Here is a 20,000-nt window from a genome sequence, read left to right as displayed (position 1 = left end):
TGTGTGTGTGTGTGTGTGGTGTGTGTGTGTGTGTGTGTGGTGTGTGTGTGTGTGTGTGTGTGTGTGTGTGTGTGTGTGGTGTGTGTGTGTGTGTGCTCTGGTATAACTGGAGACGTTGATCATGGTGATTGTAAAGTTGTGGCCAAAGATGTGGACACAAACTAGAACATTATGTCTTAAAATGTGACAAAATACAGCCTTTTCTGGACAGAAGTAGACCACCCCAGCTGGAAATGTCACAACACATTATTGTTAATAACAACATCACTGAAATGTTAAGTTTGTATCCAGTTTTAACATTTAGTGGGTAAACCTTACCTTATGAAACTATGTCGTGTATGTAACGAAATAGGAATTGTGACCTGTATCAGGCCCCTGGCGTGGGTCTGACCAAGATCCATTGTGACCTTTATCAGGCCCCTGGCGTGGGTCTGACCAAGACCCATTGTGACCCCTGTAGTCCTTTGCGCTGCCGGTGACCGGACGAGTATGGGTGCACAACACATGTTACCTGTAGTGATGATATCAGTCAGTGTGGAGGCCCGGTACATCATACTGGGCGAGCACAACACCTCACACACTAGGTGAGGTTGTGGAAGTTGTAGGTCACGGCCCGGTACATCATACTGGGCGAGCACAACACCTCACACACTAGGTGAGGTTGTGGAAGTTGTAGGTCACGTCTGGTCGGTCAAGATGAGGTGATCACGGGGTGGTCTTCTACCCCCACAAACCTGGCGGGGCTCTGGTTGGTCCGTCAAGGTGTTGGAAGCCGCACTCCTCACGCTGCACGAGACCCGGGGCTGAGCAGGGCAGGAGACCCGGGGCTGAGCGGGGACAAGAGACCCGGGGCTGAGCGGGGGCAGGAGACCCGGGGCTGAGCGGGGGCAGGAGACCCGGGGCTGAGCAGGGCAGGAGACCCGGGGCTGAGCGGGGACAGGAGACCCGTGGCTGAGCGGGGGCAGGAGACCCGGGGCTGAGCGGGGGCAGGAGACCCGGGGCTGAGCGGGGGTAGGAGACCCGGGGCTGAGCAGGGCAGGAGACCCGTGGCTGAGCAGGGCAGGAGACCCGTGGCTGAGCGGGGGCAGGAGACCCGGGGCTGAGCGGGGGCAGGAGACCCGGGGCTGAGCGGGGGCAGGAGACCCGGGGCTGAGCGGGGGTAGGAGACCCAGGGCTAAGCGGGGGCATGAGACCCGGGGCTAAGCGAGGGTAGGAGACCCGGGGCTGAGCAGGGCAGGAGACCCGGGGCTGAGCGGGGGTAGGAGACCCGGGGCTGAGCGGGGGTAGGAGACCCGGGGCTGAGCGGGGGTAGGAGACCCAGGGCTAAGCGGGGGCATGAGACCCGGGGCTAAGCGAGGGTAGGAGTTCCGGGGCTGAGCGGGGGCAGGGCACCCGGGGCTAAGCGAGGGTAGGAGTTCCGGGGCTGAGCGGGGGCAGGGCACCCGGGGCTGAGCGGGGGCAGGAGACCCGGGGCTGAGCGGGGGCAGGCAGGTAGGTAGGTAGAGAGGGAAGGTAACATAATTCGTGCAGGTGATGATGTAGAACCAGTCGACCAAGGTGAACGTAGCGCGTCATGTCGACCACATCCATAACTAACTGACGTCACATGACACAAGGAGTTGTACATGAGTTGGTCGAGGTGGTGTGCAGGAGGGTTTCTGGCCATCATACCAATGCTGGCTTCTGACCACACTGAAGTGTGGACCCCCTGACCTGTACACATGAGGCGGGGCTGTAGCACGCGGACCACTGGATCTGTACAGCAGATAACAACTGAACTGCTCAGATGACGTAGTTGAAGCAGTCGTTGTCCAGCTGGCGAACAAACCGTCAGTGTAGTAATCTGTAGATCATGACCAGCTGCAACGCTGCTGGTCTACATTGTACATATTACCAGTGTCACATGTAGTCATGTTCCTTCATCCCTCACACTACACTACACCACGCTATACAACACTACACCACGCTACACAACGCTACACTACGCTACACCACCACACTACACTACACAACGCTACACAACACTACACTACACCACGCTACACAACACTACACTACACTACACTACACTACACCTCGCTACACTACACCACGCTACACAACACTACACTACGCTACACCACGCTACACAACACTACACTACACTACACCTCGCTACACAACACTACACTACACTACGCTACACAACACTACACTATACTACACCACGCTACACTACACCACGCTACACAACACTACACTACGCCACGCTACACAACACTACACTACACTACACCTCGCTACACAACACTACACTACACTACGCTACACAACACTACACTACACCACGCTACACTACACCACGCTACACAACACTACACTACACTACGCCACGCTACACAACACTGCACTACACTACGCCACGCTACACTACACTACACCACGCTACACAACACTACACTACACTACGCTACACAACACTACACTACACCACGCTACACAGCACTACACTGCACCACGCTACACAACACTACACTACACAACACTACACTACACCACGCTACACAACACTACACTACAATACACCACGCTACACAACACTACACTACACCACGCTACACAACACTACGCTACACAACACTACACTACACCACGCTACACAACACTACACTACACCACGCTACACAACACTACACTACAATACGCTACACAGCACTACACTACACCACGCTACACAACACTACACTACACCACGCTACACTACACCACGCTACACAACACTACACTACACCACGCTACACTACACCACGCTACACTACACCACGCTACACTACACCACGCTACACAACACTACACTACACCACGCTACACAACACTACACTACACCACGCTGCACAACAATACACTACACCACGCTACACAACACTACACTACACTACACCACGCTACACAACACTACACTACACCACGCTACACTACACCACGCTACACAACACTACACTACACCACGCTACACACCACGCTATACACCACGCTACACTACACCACGCTACACAACACTACACTACACCACGCTACACAACACTACACTACACCACGCTACACAACACTACACCACCACGCTACACAACACTACACTACACCACGCTACACAACACTACACTACGCTACACCACGCTACACAACACTACACTATACTACACCTCGCTACACAACACTACACTACACCACGCTACACAACACTACACTACACTACGCTACACTACACCACGCTACACAACACTACACTACACCACGCTACACAACACTACACTACACCACGCTACACAACACTACACTACACCACGCTACACAGCACTACACTACACAACACTACACTACACTACACCACGCTACACAACGCTACACTACACTACACCACGCTACACAACACTACACTACACAGCACTACACTACACCACACCACGCTACACAACACTACACTACACCACGCTACACTACACCACGCTACACAACACTACACTACACCACGCTACACAGCACTACACTACACCACGCTACACAACACTACACTACACAACACTACACTACACTACACCACGCTACACAACACTACACTACACTACACCACACTACACAACACTACACTACACTACGCTACACAGCACTACACTACACCACGCTACACAACACTACACTACACCACGCTACACTACACCACGCTACACAACACTACACTACACCACGCTACACAACACTACACTACACTACGCTACACAACACTACACTACACCACGCTACACAACACTACACTACACCACGCTACACAACACTACACTACACCACGCTACACAACACTACACTACACCACGCTACACTACACTACACCACGCTACACAACACTACACCACCACACTACACCACACCACACTACCACACTACGGTACACTTGGTGACATGCCCACACAGTACAGGTGGTGACATGCCCACACACCACAGTACAGGTGGTGACATGCCCACACACCACAGTACAGGTGGTGACTTGCCCACACACTACAGTACAGGTGGTGACATGCCCACACACTACAGTACAGGTGGTGACATGCCCGCACACCACAGTACAGGTGGTGACATGCCCACACAGTACAGGTGGTGAGAAGCAGCAGACAACATTGTGGCTCAAACGTGCACCAGGAGGAGCTGGGACGAACAGCTGTGTTGTTGACCAGAGAATGGATGCTAAGTTGTCCCTCAGTCACTCAGTAAGAGAAGCGACCTGGAGCAGTGCCACACTGGACCTGGTGGTGTGGAGCAGTGCCACACTGGACCTGATGGTGTGGAGCAGTGCCACACTGGACCTGATGGTGTGGAGCAGTGCCACACTGGACCTGACCACATCATACCGGCAACATGTACAGATGGTGAAGCTGGTGGAGAGGACATGTGATCAGGGAGACATGACCACATCATACCGGCAACATGTACAGATGGTGAAGCTGGTGGAGAGGGCATGTGATCAAGGAGACAGGAGTGTTGACCAGTAGGTGGTGGTGGTGGTGAGGGGGATAACGAGAAGACGGGGGACGTGCTGAGTGCTGAGGTGGAGAACACTGTGTTAACGACATATCCACTTGTGTATTGCCGACCTGCAACATACAGGCACGTACGTACGTACGTCTGTGTGAAGAATGTACATAAAGTCGAGCATGGACGAGAGGAGACGACCCAGACGTGGTCCAGCGTGGGAGGACCACGACACATGATGATGTGGTGGTCGTAGCTGGCGACTCATAATGGTCCACGGCTCACAACAGCAGCAGGAGAGCTGGTCATGAAGGGAAAAGTCGTCCCTGATAATCTTACTCACATGGAAAACTGATAACAATGATCACAGATTACATTATCTCATGAGAACAGATGAGGCTACCTCCCTCATGACTGTGAGGCGATGATGAGTAACATGAGAGACAAGTACTGTGAATATTGATACATCGAACCAATAAATCATGGTAAATGTACACGACCCAGTAGCCTTCATGGTGAACAGTAATCGTGAAATGTTACGCGTTACACACATCGTCACCTCATCACAGGAGTTTGATAGCTCCACTGAGAAGACAGCCATGCCAGCAAGCAGCGCTCTGCCACACCAGACTCCGTCTTCATCAGTAGAGGCACAACACATCAGGCAAGAACATTGGAGATCCTCAGGAGAAACTCTACATTCTGTCATCATTCACGAGAGAACGAGATGTCTTCACCACCAGTGAGCGAGCATACATAACCCAGCACAACATGGTCTCAGGGCAGGAAGATGTGGCCTCTCTCTCTCTCTCTCTCTCTCTCTCTCTCTCTCTCTCTCTCTCTCTCTCTCTCTCTCTCTCTCTCTCTCTCACCTATAACATTATTCCTAAGGCTGTGGAGAAGAGACAAACGAAATGCTGATGTCATTTAAACATTTTTTCCAAAGGTATTTGATGAGTCTGACCTTGGATGCCTCCTGATATGCCAGAGATGTGTAGAACTGGAAATGGCTATACCAGTGTGTACCATGTATCATGTTACTATAATCCATGTTATTTGCATTGGTTTTACGGTAACAAACTCGGGTTCCCAAGGAACAGTACTTGCACCCTTCCTGTACTTTCTATTACATTGTCGTAAGCCACAGTTTCACCTGATCTGCAGATGATACTAGAAATTCACGTCACTTGATGATGCTGTAAAGCTATTGAGGCAAAAGAACTTTTCCAACGGGCCAACAAGAACATGTTTTACAGTGGGGATGAGTTGCCACTCCTTCGGTATGGGGAAAATGAGGAAATATTAACACAAGATATCTCACAGACACACTCGCTACCATGCACCAGACGCATGTGAAAGACCACGGAGGAACCTTGGCTAACGAACCGACCTTTAGCAAGCGTAACAATACAACAGTTGCTTCATTCAGTAGGATGGCGGACTGGATCCTGCGGACTTTCAAGACATGTGAAGAAAAACCAATGATGATCATATTCGAGGCGTTAAGTTTCTCACGGGTTGATGCTGCTGTGTGCTAACATCTCTCTACATGTTGGGCGAAATTGCTGAATTAGGTGTTCAGAGATATTTCACAGCCCATTTAATGTGGTGGAGGAACTACTGCAGTCAATACCACCTAGAGCGCAGAGGGCAAAGGTGTATCATGATGATGTACGTGTACCTGGTGGAAGGTAGGTATTAGGGTTGTCACAAACTTACATAAGATGGTAAGTACTGGCACGACAGACATGTTGGAAGACTTTGTACCACCTCTGAAATGCGGCGAGAACACGTTGGGCCCAAGACATGTACGTACGTACGTACCATCATGAGAAACAGCCTGGCATGATGCACAACTGCATTGGACCACCACCAGCCCACTGTGGCCTGCCCACGGCTCCAGCTTACAACACCTTGGTCAACCCAGCCAGCAGCCCACTGTGGCCTGCCCACGGCTCCAGCTTCCAACACCTTGGTCGACCAACCACCCAAGCCTACAACCTGGGCCCAGCCTGGGCTGTGGTGGTTATAGACTTCACCAGGTATTGAGGACCGGTTGTGTGGGTGGGGCAGGAGGTGTTGTAGTCAGGAGAGGATCGGTAGTGAGGGCTGGACAGTTGTGGTCAGGAGGGGACCGGGCAGGAGGTGTGCTCAGGAGAGGACCGGTGTTGAGGGCCGGGCAGGAGGGGACCGGTGGTGAGAGCCGGGCAGGAGGGGACCGGTAGTGAGGGCCGGGCAGGAGGGGACCTGTGGTGAGGGCCGGGAAGGAGGGGACCGGTGGTGAGGGCCGGGCAGGAGGGGACCGGTGGTGAGGGCTGGGCAGGAGAGGACCGGTGGTGAGGGCCGGGTAGGAGGGGACCTGTGGTGAGGGCCGGGCAGGAGAGGACCGGTGGTGAGGGCCGGGTAGGAAGGGACCGGTCACTAGTGAGGGCCGGGTAGGAGGGGACCGGTCATTAGTGAGGGCCGGGAGCGAGAGAGGAGCCAGGCCGTCTGGCGTCCTGCTGCCCCCCACACCACTGGGTCATGGTGCAGGAGGCCCCTGGTAGGTAGGCGGCTCCTCCTGCCCAGGGGTGAGCAGGTCCTTGGGCCGGGTGGGGCAGCAGCAGCAGCAGCAGCCAGGGCCTGACGTCACCCGGGCACGAGCCAGGCAGCCGCTATTTTGGAGCGGCGCCCCAGCCAGGCGGTGTTGCACAAGGCAGCTGCAGTGGTCATGCCCCGACCATCACCCGTCCTCACACCTCGTCATGCGCTCCTCATTACCCAGTTTTTCTCATTATTTTCAGGCTGTTGGCGAGGATGCAGCGTGGAGGGCGAGAGACAAGGCCGTCACCAACATCACCACCACCATCACCACCAACATCACCAACATCACCAGCAGCAGCAGCAGCAGCAGCAGCAGGAGCAGGAGGCAGCGTGTTGTGAGGGGTGTGTAGGGCGGTGGGTCAGGAGACCGTACCTTCAGGAGCAGGGCAGGTGCAGGTGGCGGGGTCCGGGGCCCAGGTGGCGGGGCACCTACCTGTGTCAGGACGGTAACACTATGGACAGTGGGGGTGTACCGCCCACTACCACCACTACTACTACTACTACTACCACCACCACCACCCACCACTACCACCATCATCATCACCACCATCACCACCACCACCACCACCACTGCTGCTCTCCGCCGCCCACGCCACCCACCACCACCACCACCGCCACCACCACCACCAACACAGCCTCAGGCAGGTGTAGGGGTGGCACGCCCCCACACCCCACACTGCTCACCATACTCCTGCTGCTAGTCGTCACCTTAGCCAGGTTTACAGGTCAGTAAATATAAACATGTGTTACTGTTACTCATATATCGTAGTCATGTGTGTGTGCCTCACACACCACCACCTACATATAGCCACATATTACGGGCACAAGTCTTTATCTGCCACTGAGGTAGGTTCCTCAACCATGTATGTACATCTGTCCCAACACAACATAGTCCATGTTGTAGGTGCCCGACCCAGCCTCCCGTGGCTGGCGTCTGGCTGCCACTGTGGACCTGGACGATCCCTGGGTCGTGCTGGTAGACCGTCTGGCTGCCACTGTGGACCTGGACGATCCCTGGGTCGTGCTGGTAGACCGTCTGGCTGCCACTGTGGGCCTGGACGATCCCTGGGTCGTGCTGGTAGACCGTCTGGCTGCCACTGTGGACCTGGACGATCCCTGGGTCGTGCTGGTATACCGTCTGGCTGCCACTGTGGGCCTGGACGATCCCTGGGTCGTGCTGGTAGACCGTCTGGCTGCCACTGTGGGCCTGGACGATCCCTGGGTCGTGCTGGTAGACCGTCTGGCTGCCACTGTGGGCCTGGACGATCCCTGGGTCGTGCTGGTAGACCGTCTGGCTGCCACTGTGGGCCTGGACGATCCCTGGGTCGTGCTGGTAGACCGTCTGGCTGCCACTGTGGGCCTGGACGATCCCTGTGTTGTGCTGGTAGACCGTCTGGCTGCCACTGTGGGCCTGGACGATCCCTGGGTCGTGCTGGTAGACCGTCTGGATGCCACTGTGGGCCTGGACGATCCCTGGGTCGTGCTGGTAGACCGTCTGGCTGCCACTGTGGGCCTGGACGATCCCTGTGTTGTGCTGGTAGACCGTCTGGCTGCCACTGTGGGCCTGGACGATCCCTGGGTCGTGCTGGTAGACCGTCTGGCTGCCACTGTGGGCCTGGACGATCCCTGGGTCGTGCTGGTAGACCGTCTGGCTGCCACTGTGGGCCTGGACGATCCCTGATTCGTGCTGGTCGACCGTCTGGCTGCCACTGTGGGCCTGGACGATCCCTGGGTCGTGCTGGTAGACCGTCTGGCTGCCACTGTGGGCCTGGACGATCCCTGGGTCGTGCTGGTAAACCGGATATAACCTTCCCCAAGTGGCTTAAAGCCCCAGCTACACCCACTGTGTACACCACCACCACCCGTCTTTCCCCTAGTGTGTACGGATGCCACACCCACTGTGTACACCACCACCACCCGTCTCCTGCTGTATACCGCTCCATCTGCAGACATCAGCTGCTAGGAGTGCTAACTACCGTATAGTACACCGTCTGCAGACACCAGCTGCTGAGAGGGCTAGTTACTGTATACCGCACCACCTGCAGTCACCAGCTGCTGGGAGGGCTAACTACTGTACCATCTGCAGACACCAGCTGCTGGAAGGGTTGGGCTACTGTATAACATACCATCTGTAGACACCAGCAGCTGGGAGGGCTAGCTACTGTATAGTGCACCAGCTGCTGGGAGGGCTAACTACTGTATAGCGCACCAGCTGCTGGGAGGGCTAACTATTGTATAGCACATCCTCTGCAGACTAGCTGCCAGGAGAGCTAGCTAATGTATAGCACACCAGCTGCCAGGAGGGTTACCTACTGTATAATACATCATTTGCAGTCACCAGCTGTTGGGACGGCTTACTGTATAGCGCACCAGAAGCGGGCTGGGGCAGGTGGTGCATAGCAGTTACTGGATGTAGTGGGTTGTGTATAGCACACCAGCTGATGGGTAGATTACTTGTGTATAGCACCAGATGCTGGGTGAGGTGGATGGCATATAGCACACCAGATGCTAGGTGAAGTGGATAGTGTATAGCACACCAAATACCCGTGAGGTGGGTGGCGTATAGCACAACAGATGCTAGGTGAGGTGGATAGTGTATAGCAACACGATGGGCGGTGTATAGCTCGCCAGATGCTAGGTGAGGTGGATGGTGTATAGCTCTCAAGATGTCGGGTGATGTAGATGGTGTATAGCACATCAGATGCCGGGTGATGTGGATGGTGTACAGCACACCAGATACCGGGTGATGTGGATGGTGTATAGCACACCAGATGGTAGGTAAGGTGGATGGTGTATAGCAGACCAGATGCCGGGTGATGTGGATGGTGTATAGCACACCAGATGTCGGGTGAGGTGGATGGTGTATATCACACCAGATGCCGGGTGAGGTGGATAGTGTATAGCACACCTGATGCCGGGTGATGTGGAAGGTGTATAGCTCACCAGATGTCGGGTGGTGTATAGCACACCGAATGCCGGGTGATGGTGTATAGCACACCAGATGCCGGATGATGTGGATGGTGTATAGCACACCAGATGCCAGTTGATGTGGATGGTGTATAGCATACCAGATGCCGGATGATGTGGATGGTGTATAGCACACCAGATGCCGGGTGATGTGGATGGTGTATAGCTCACCAAATGTCGGGTGGTGTATAGCACACCGAATGCCGGGTGATGTGGATGGTGTATAGCACACCAGATGCCGGATGATGTGGATAGTGTATAGCACACCAGATGCCGGATGATGTGGATGGTGTATAGCTCACCAGATGCCGGGTGATGTAGATGGTGTATAGCTCACCAGATGTCGGGTGGTGTATAGCACACCGAATGCCGGGTGATGTGGATGGTGTATAGCACACCAGATGCTGGATGATGTGGATGGTGTATAGCACCAGATGCCGGTTGATGTGGATGATGTATAGCACACCAGATGCCGGATGATGTAGATGGTGTATAGCACCAGATGTCGGGTGATGTAGATGGTGTATAGCACACCAGATGCCGGGTGAGGTGGATGGTGTATAGCACACCAGATGCTGGGTGAGGTGGATGGTATATAGCACACCAGATGCCGGGTGAGGTGGATGGTATATAGCACACCAGATGCCGGGTGAGGTGGATGGTGTATAGCACACCAGATGCCGGGTGAGGTGGATGGTGTATAGCACACCAGATGCTGGGTGAGGTGGATGGTGTATAGCACACCAGATACCGGATGAGGTGGGTTGTTTATAGCACACCAGATGCCCGGTTGGTGTATAGCACATTATAGTAACCAGGTGATGTTTGGGGCGGGGCGGCTGGTGTATAGCACACCATAGTCATCAGGTGATGGATGGGACGGAACGGGACGGGGCGGGGCGGGGCGGGGCGGCTGGTAGGGTCACCAATTATTGATTGCTTCTCTGGTGTGGTGGAAGGGAGGGAGGGAGGAGGTGTATTCTTCACAGGATGAACATGGCTGCTGGATGACCGGTTGCCGGGTAGGACGTACAGTGTCCCCCATACACACATCCTGCTGACACTGCACTCGTAACCCTGCCTTCCCTTGGTGTACACCGACCCTCACATGTTACCCCTACACCCGTGTGATACACCAACCCTCACACGTTACCCCTACACCCGTGTGATACACCAACCCTCACACGTTACCCCTACACCCGTGTGATACACTAACCCTCACACGTTACCGCTACATCCGTGTGATACACCAACCCGCACACGTTACCCCTACACCCGTGTGATACACCAACCCTCACACGTTACCCCTACACCCGTGTGATATACCAACCCTTACACGTTACCCCTACACCCGTGTGATACACTAACCCTCACACGTTACCACTACATCCGTGTGATACACCAACCCTCACACGTTACCCCTACACCCGTGTGATCCACCAACCCTCACACGTTACCCCTACACCCGTGTGATACACCAACCCTCACACGTTACCCCTACACCTGTGATACACCAACCCTCACACGTTACCTCTACATCCATGTGATACACCAACCCTCATACGTTAACCCTACACCCGTGTGATATACCAACCCTCACTCGTTACCCCTACACCCGTGTGATCCACCAACCCTCACACGTTACCCCCACACCCATGTGATACACCAACCCTCACACGTTGCCCTTACACCCATGTGATACACCTACACCAACGCTCACGTGTTACCCTTACACCTGTGTGATACACCCACTAGCCCTCACACGTTACCCCTACACTCGTGTGATACACCTACACCAACCCTCACACGTTACCCCTACACCCGTGTAATACACCTGCACCAACCCTCACACGTTACCCCTACACCCGTGTGATACATCTACACCACCCCTCACACGTTACCCCTACACCCGTGTGATACACCTACACTAACCCTCACACGTTACTCTTATACTCGTGTGATACACCAACCCTCACATGTTTCCCCTACACCCGTGTGATACACCTACGCCAGCCCTCATGAGTTACCCAATACACCCGTGTGACACACCTACACCAATCATCACACATTACCCCTACACCCGTGTGATACACCTGCACCAACCCTCTTACGTCACCCCTACACCCGTGTGATACGTCTACACCACCCCTCACACGTTACCCCTACACCCGTGTGACACACCTACACCAACCCTCACTTGTTACCCTTATACTCGTGTGATACACTTACACCTTCACTCCTACACTACCCCTACACCCGTGTGATACACCTACACCAGCCCTCACACGTTACACCTACAACTGATACAACCACACCCTCACTCCTACGTTACCCCCTACATCCATGTCGTACACCCACACCTTTACTCTTAAGTTACCCCTACACCCGTGTGGTACATCTACACCACTCGTACGTTACCCTTACACCCATGTGATACACCTACAGAAACCCTCATACGTTACCTCAACACCCATGTGATACACCTACACACCAACCCTCACAGGTTACACCTACACCAACCCTCACACGTTCCTCCTACACCCGTGTGATACACTTACACCAACCCTCATACGTTACTCCTACGCCCGTGTGATACACTTACACTTTCACTCCTTCATTACCCTTACATCTGTGTGATACACCTACACCCACCCTGACAAGCTACCCCTACACCCGCGTGATACACTTACACCAACCCTCACACGTTACCCGTACACTTGTGTGATACACTTACACCATCCCTCATACGTTACCCTCACACCCATGTGATAAACCTACACTTCACTCATACATTACACCTATACCAACCCTCATACGTTACCTCTGCACCCGTGTGATACACCTGAAACAACTCTCAAACGTAACCTCCACACCCTTGTGATACACCTACACCAACCCTCATACGTTACCCCTACACCCATGTGATACACCTAAAATAACCCTCTTACGTTATCCTTACACCCGTGTGATACACCTACACCAACCCTCATACGTTACCCGTACACCCGTGTGATACACCTACACCAACCTCATACGTTACCCATACACCCGTGTGGGACCATAGTTCCTGGGACAGCTGTGTTCCCACCTGTGGGACAGTTTCATGTGAGTCAGTGAAGCGAGACTGTACAGTTTTCCTGCACAGGAGAGTCAGTGGTAGGACGGGGGGAGGGGATCAGGTCAACATGACACCTAAAGTGTACTACACCTGACCTAACCTAACCTAACCTAACCTAACCTAACCAACCTAACCTAACCTAACCTAACCTAACCTAACCTAACCAACCTAACCTAACCAACCTAACCTAACCTAACCTAACCTAACCAACCTAACCAATCTAACCTAACCAACTAACCTAACCAACCACCTAACCTAACCTAACCTACCTAACCTAACCAACCTAACCTAACAAACCTAACCTAACCTAACCTAACCAACCTAACCAATCTAACCTAACCAAACTAACCTAACCTAACCACACCTAACCAAACCCTAGGTTACCCTATACAGACGTAGGGTAAATGTGAGCATTGTGTTAAGACACAGTGGGCAAATGACCTGGAGGGTCACAGGTGCTTATATCCAGGCAGAACCTCGCACGGGGTCAAGTGTTGCCTCGTCCCTCGAGCAAGTGTTGTTGACCACTTCTCTTCTCGTGTCTGACGCCGACGTAAACATTCATCACTTTCTTAATGTGAATAATTGTACATTGAGGACGAAGATGTGAGCAGAGCCAGCCCAGGTCTGGGTTTGCACTGGGATGATTCCAGCTCCTCCCGTTCCTCATCCAGGACGGCACGGCATACCAGACGTGCACGTCATCATGCAGGACGGCACGGCATACCAGACGTGCACAACGTCATCATGCAGGACGGCACGGCATACTAGACGTGCACAACGTCATCATGCAGGACGGCACGGCATACCAGACGTGCACAACGTCATCATGCAGGACAGTACGGCATACCAGACGTGCACAGCGTCATCATCCAGTACAGCACGTCATACCAGACGTGCACAACGTCATCATCCAGTACAGCACGTCATACCAGACGTGCACAACGTCATCATCCAGTACAGCACGTCATACCAGACGTGCACAACGTTGAAGAGTGAGAGAGACGTGAGGATTAACGTCACGATATCTTAACTCCAGCTGACACAACAAAGCAACACTTGCCTCTTCCAAAGTGACGGTGGAATGGATCCTGCAGAACTTCAAGTCAACAAGGGAAAGAATGATTATGACGGTCTTCAAGTTGCTCATTTTCTCACCATTACAGTACTGTTGTCTGCTAAATTTGTCTTCCACAAATTGGCTGCCATCCTCATAACACGGTGGAATGGACACTGGAGATATCTGAGTGGCCTGCACAAGTCATTGCGAAGTGGACGTACCAGAGTAGCCAGGCTTTGGTGGGTGGCTAAGTGGGCGTGCGAGCCGCGGCCTCCAACAGCTTGGTCGAACATCGACCCTACCCAGCAGCCTGGGCTTTGAGGACACATAACCCCGAAAACTACATCAGGTGAACCCAGGATGTAGAGGGGTTGGCACACTAGATGTGACCCACACCCATCCTATAGAATGGACAACAACACATCAGCTGCTGCACCCAGGGTGCTGTGATGATGGGTGGCAGATCAGGTGTGGCACTACGGGTGTTGCGAGGTGATTGTGTCATGGGCTGGGTGTGAGAGGGCCGGGATCAGCCAGGCACACACCCAGGGTGAGTGTGTCATGGGCTGGGTGTGAGAGGGCCGGGATCATCGAGGTACACACCCAGGGTGAGTGTGTCATGGGCTGGGTGTGAGAGGGCCGGGATCAGCCAGGCACACACCCAGGGTGAGTGTGTCATGGGCTGGGTGTGAGAGGGCCGGGATCAGCGAGGTACACACCCAGGGTGAGTGTGTCATGGGCTGGGTGTGAGAGGGCCGGGATCAGCCAGGCACACACCCAGGGTGAGTGTGTCATGGGCTGGGTGTGAGAGGGCCGGGATCAGCCAGGTACACACCCAGGGTGAGTGTGTCATGGGCTGGGTGTGAGAGGGCCGGGATCAGCCAGGCACACACCCAGGGTGAGTGTGTCATGGGCTGGGTGTGAGAGGGCCGGGATCAGCCAGGTACACACCCAGGGTGAGTGTGTCATGGGCTGGGTGTGAGAGGGCCGGGGTCTACCAGCCTCAAATCGATTGCTCTCACCGTGACGCCGGGAGAGTACAGTTACCACTCCTTCTGGTCGATAGTCCTGCCCCAGTACACGGCTCCCACACCCTGCCCCAGTACACGGCTCCCACACCCTGCCCCAGTACACGGCTCCCACACCCTGCCCCAGTACACGGCTCCCACACCCTGTCCCAGTACACGGCTCCCACACCCTGCCCCAGTACACGGCTCCCACACCCTGTCCCAGTACATGGCTCCCACACCGTACCCTGGTACACGGCTCCCACACCCTGCCCCAGTACACGGCTACCACACCCTGCCCCAGTACACGGCTTCCACACACTGTCCCAGTACACGGATTCCACACCCTGCCCCAGTACACGACACTCCCAACCTACCCCAGTACAAGACTGCCACTGTGCCTCAGCCCATGTCTGCCACCTACAGCAACAGGTGGAAGCTCCCACCCCTGTACGTGGTTGCCAGAGTCGTCCACTTCTGGTTTGTCAGTGGGGACATGTCCCAAGATGGGACGATGCCCTACAGGATGATGTCCCATGTGTAAATGATGAGGAACCTGTGTGTGTTCCACAGGCTACAGACACACTCTGTAGCTTCTGTAGTTAAGTTCCTGTACAGCGTCGTGAACGATTACTGATGACACTAATGCTGTAGTGATGGTAGCACACAGCAGCATTGTATGCTGTAGTGGTGGTAGCACACAGCAGCATTGTATGCTGTAGTGGTGGTAGCACACAGCAGCATTGTATGCTGCAGTAATGGTAGCACACAGTAGCATTGTATGTCTATGATTATCTTACATTACGTCGTCACTAGTGTTTCTTATCTTGAAAGTCCGCACGATCAATCCTACCATTTCTTTTCTTTTTAAGAGGCCGTTGTTGCCTTGCTGTGTTGGCTTAATTATTCTGAGGTCACATTGTACAGCCATGATATAATTGTGGCGTCCATTGTGGTGTACTACATGTACTGTCTTCCTTGTGGCCATGCTGGAGGTGTACTACATGTACTGTCTTCCTTGTGGCCAGGCCGGAGGTGTACTACATGTACTGTCTTGTGGCCAGGCCGGAGGTGTACTACATGTACTGTCTTCCTTTTGGCCAGGCTGCAGGTGTACTACATGTACTGTCTTGTGGCCAGGCCGGAGGTGTACTACATGTACTGTCTTCCTTTTTACCAGGCTGCAGGTGTACTACATGTACTGTCTTGTGACCAGGCCGGAGGTGTGCTGCATGTACTGTCTTCCTTTTTACCAGGCTGCAGGTGTACTATATGTACTGTCTTGTGGCCAGGCCGGAGGTGTGCTGCATGTACTGTCTTCCTTTTTACCAGGCTGCAGGTGTACTATATGTACTGCCTTGTGGCCAGGCCGGAGGTGTACTTCATGTACTGTCTTCCTTGTGGCCCAGTACAGGTCACTCTCCCTGCCCCAGTACAAGTCACTTTCCCTGCCCCAGTACAGGTCACTCTCCCTGCCCCAGTACAAGTCACTTTCCCTGCCCCAGTACAGGTCACGCTCCCTGCCCCAGTACAGGTCACGCTCCCTGCCCCAGTACAAGTCACTTTCCCTGCCCCAAAACAAGTCACTCCCCTGCCCCAATACAAGTTATTTTCCCATCTCAACACAAGGTTCACCCCCTGCACCATAATAGGGCACCCCTTGCCCCAGTATGTGACTCACACCCCCCTGGCTCAGTACATGGCTCTAACCCCCTGCCGCAGTACATGGCTCTCACCCCCCTACCCCAGTGCATGGCTCTCACCCCCTGCCCCAGCGCATGGCTCTCACCCCCCTGCCCCAGTACATGGCTCTCACCCCCTGCCCTAGTACATGGCTCTCACCCCCCTGCCCCAGTACATGCCTCTCACCACCTGCCCCTGTACATGGCTCTCACCCCCTGCCCCAGTACATGCCTCTCACCCCCCTGCCCCAGTACATGGCTCTCACCCCCTGCCCCGGTACATGGCTCTCACCCCCTGCCCCAGTACATGGCTCTCACCCCCTGCCCCGGTACATGGCTCTCACCCCCTGCCCCGGTACATGGCTCTCACCCCATTGTCCCAGGACATGGCTCTCACCCCCTGCCCCAGTACATGGCTCTCACCCCCTGCCCCAGTACATGCCTCTCACCCCCTGCCCCTGTACATGGCTCTCACCCCCTGCCCCTGTACATGGCTCTCACCCCCTGCCCCTGTACATGGCTCTCACCCCTGCCCCAGTACGTGGCTCTCACCCCCTGCCCCTGTACATGGCTCTCACCCTCTGCCCCGGTACATGGCTCTCACCCCCTGCCCCAGTACATGGCTCTCACCCCCTGCCCCAGTACGTGCCTCTCACCCCCTGCCCCAGTACATGGCTCTCACCCCCTGCCCCTGTACATGGCTCTCACCCCCTGCCCCTGTACATGGCTCTCACCCCTGCCCCAGTACATGGCTCTCACCCCCTGCCCCTGTACATGGCTCTCACCCTCTGCCCCGGTACATGGCTCTCACCCCCTGCCCTAGTACATGGCTCTCACCCCCTGCCCCGGTACATGGCTCTCACCCCCTGCCCCGGTACATGGCTCTCACCCCCCTGCCCCGGTACATGGCTCTCACCCCCTGCCCCGGTACATGGCTCTCACCCCCTGCCCCGGTACATGGCTCTCACCCCCCTGCCCCAGTACATGGCTCTCACCCCCCTGCCCCAATACTTGGCTCACCCCCTGCCCCAGTACATGGCTCTCATCCCCTGCCCCTGTACATGGCTCTCACCCCCTGCCCCAGTACGTGCCTCTCACCCCCTGCCCTAGTACATGGCTCTCACCCCCCCTGGCCCAGTACATGGCTCACCCCCCTGCCCCAGTACATGACACCCCCTGCCCCAGTACATGACACCCCCTGCCCCAGTACATCGCTATCACCCCCTGCCCCGGTACATGGCTCTCACCCCCCTGCCCCAGTGCATGGCTTTCACCTGCCCAAGTACATGGCTCTCACCCCCCCTGGCCCAGTACATGGCTCACCCTCCTGCCCCAGTACATGACTCACCCTCTGCCCCAGTACATGGCTATCACTCCCTGCCCCAGTACATGGCTCTCACCCCCTGCCCCAGAACATGACTCTCACACCCCTGCCCCAGTGCATGGCTCTCACCCCCTGCCCCAGTACATGGTTCTCACCTCCTGCCGAAGTACATGGCTCTCATACCCCTGGCCCAGTACATGGCTCTCACCCCGCTGCCCCAGTACATGGCTCTTGTTGTAACAATACAACAGTTATCTCTCGCTCTTGTTGTAACAATACAACAGTTATCTCGCTCTTGTTGTAACAATACAACAGTTATCTCTCGCTCTTGTTGTAACAATACAACTTATCTCTCGCTGTTGTTGTAACAATACAACTTATCTCTCGCTGTTGTTGTAACAATACAACAGTTATCTCTCGCTCTTGTTTTAACAATACAAGTTATCTCTCGCTCTTGTTGTAGCAATACAAGTTATCTCTCGCTCTTGTTGTAACAATACAAGTTATCTCTCGCTCTTGTTGTAACAATACAACAGTTATCTCTCGCTCTTGTTGTAACAGTACAACGGTTATCTCTCGCTCTTGTTGTAACAATACAACTTATCTCTCGCTCTTGTTGTAACAATACAACTTATCTCTCGCTGTTGTTGTAACAATACAACAGTTATCTCTCGCTCTTGTTGTAACAATACATGTTATCTCTCGCTCTTGTTGTAACAATACAACAGTTATCTCTCGCTCTTGTTGTAACAATACAACTTATCTCTCGCTCTTGTTGTAACAATACAACTTATCTCTCGCTCTTGTTGTAACAATACAACAGTTATCTCTCGCTCTTGTAACAATACAAGTTATCTCTCGCTCTTGTTGTAACAAGACAAGTTATCTCTCGCTCTTGTTGTAACAATACAAGTTATCTCTCGCTCTTGTTGTAACAATACAAGTTATCTCTCGCTCTTGTTGTAACAATACAACAGTTATCTCTGGCTCTTGTTGTAACAATACAAGTTATCTCTCGCTCTTGTTGTAACAACAGTTATCTCTCGCTCTTGTTGTAACTACAAGTTATCTCTGGCTCTTGTTGTAACAATACAAGTTATCTCTCGCTCTTGTTGTAACAATACAAGTTATCTCTCGCTCTTGTTGTAACAATACAAGTTATCTCTCGTTGTTGTTGTAACAATACAAGTTATCTCTCGCTCTTGTTGTAACAGTGCAAGTTATCTCTCGCTGTTGTTGTAACAATACAACAGTTATCTCTCGCTCTTGTTGTAACAATACAACAGTTATCTCTCGCTCTTGTTGTAACAATACAACAGTTATCTCTCGCTCTTGTTGTAACAATACAACAGTTATCTCCCGCTCTTGTTGTAACAATACAACAATTATCTCTCGCTGTTGTTGTAACAATACAACAGTTATCTCTCGTTGTTGTTGTAACAATACAACAGTTATCTCTCGCTCTTGTTGTAACAATACAACAGTTATCTGTCGTTCTTGTTGTAACAATACAACAGTTATCTCTCGCTCTTGTTGTAACAATACAACAGTTATCTCTCGTTGTTGTTGTAACAATACAACAGATTTCTCGCTCTTGTAACAATACAACAGTTATCTCCCGCTCTTGTTGTAACAATACAACAGTTATCTCTCGTTGTTGTTGTAACAATACAACAGTTATCTCTCGCTCTTGTTGTAACAATACAACTTATCTCTAGTTCTTGTTGTAACAATACAACAGTTATCTCTCGCTCTT

At 53.5% G+C, this 20,000-nt stretch overlaps 1 protein-coding gene across 1 annotated transcript in view; it reads left to right on the top strand.

Moving 5' to 3' along the window:
* Positions 1–20,000, top strand: part of LOC139756473 (uncharacterized) — a 136,724-nt gene that overhangs the window by 56,588 nt on the left and 60,136 nt on the right. The window contains exon 2 of the mRNA XM_071675926.1: positions 7,287–7,811. Within this exon, the coding sequence (XP_071532027.1) occupies positions 7,287–7,811 (525 nt within the window). The remainder of the gene's footprint in view (positions 1–7,286; positions 7,812–20,000) is intronic.

Source organism: Panulirus ornatus, chromosome 22, assembly GCF_036320965.1.
Source record: "Panulirus ornatus isolate Po-2019 chromosome 22, ASM3632096v1, whole genome shotgun sequence".
In the NCBI taxonomy this organism is placed as follows: Eukaryota; Metazoa; Arthropoda; class Malacostraca; order Decapoda; family Palinuridae; genus Panulirus; species Panulirus ornatus.
This window is presented reverse-complemented; position numbering and strand designations above follow the sequence as displayed.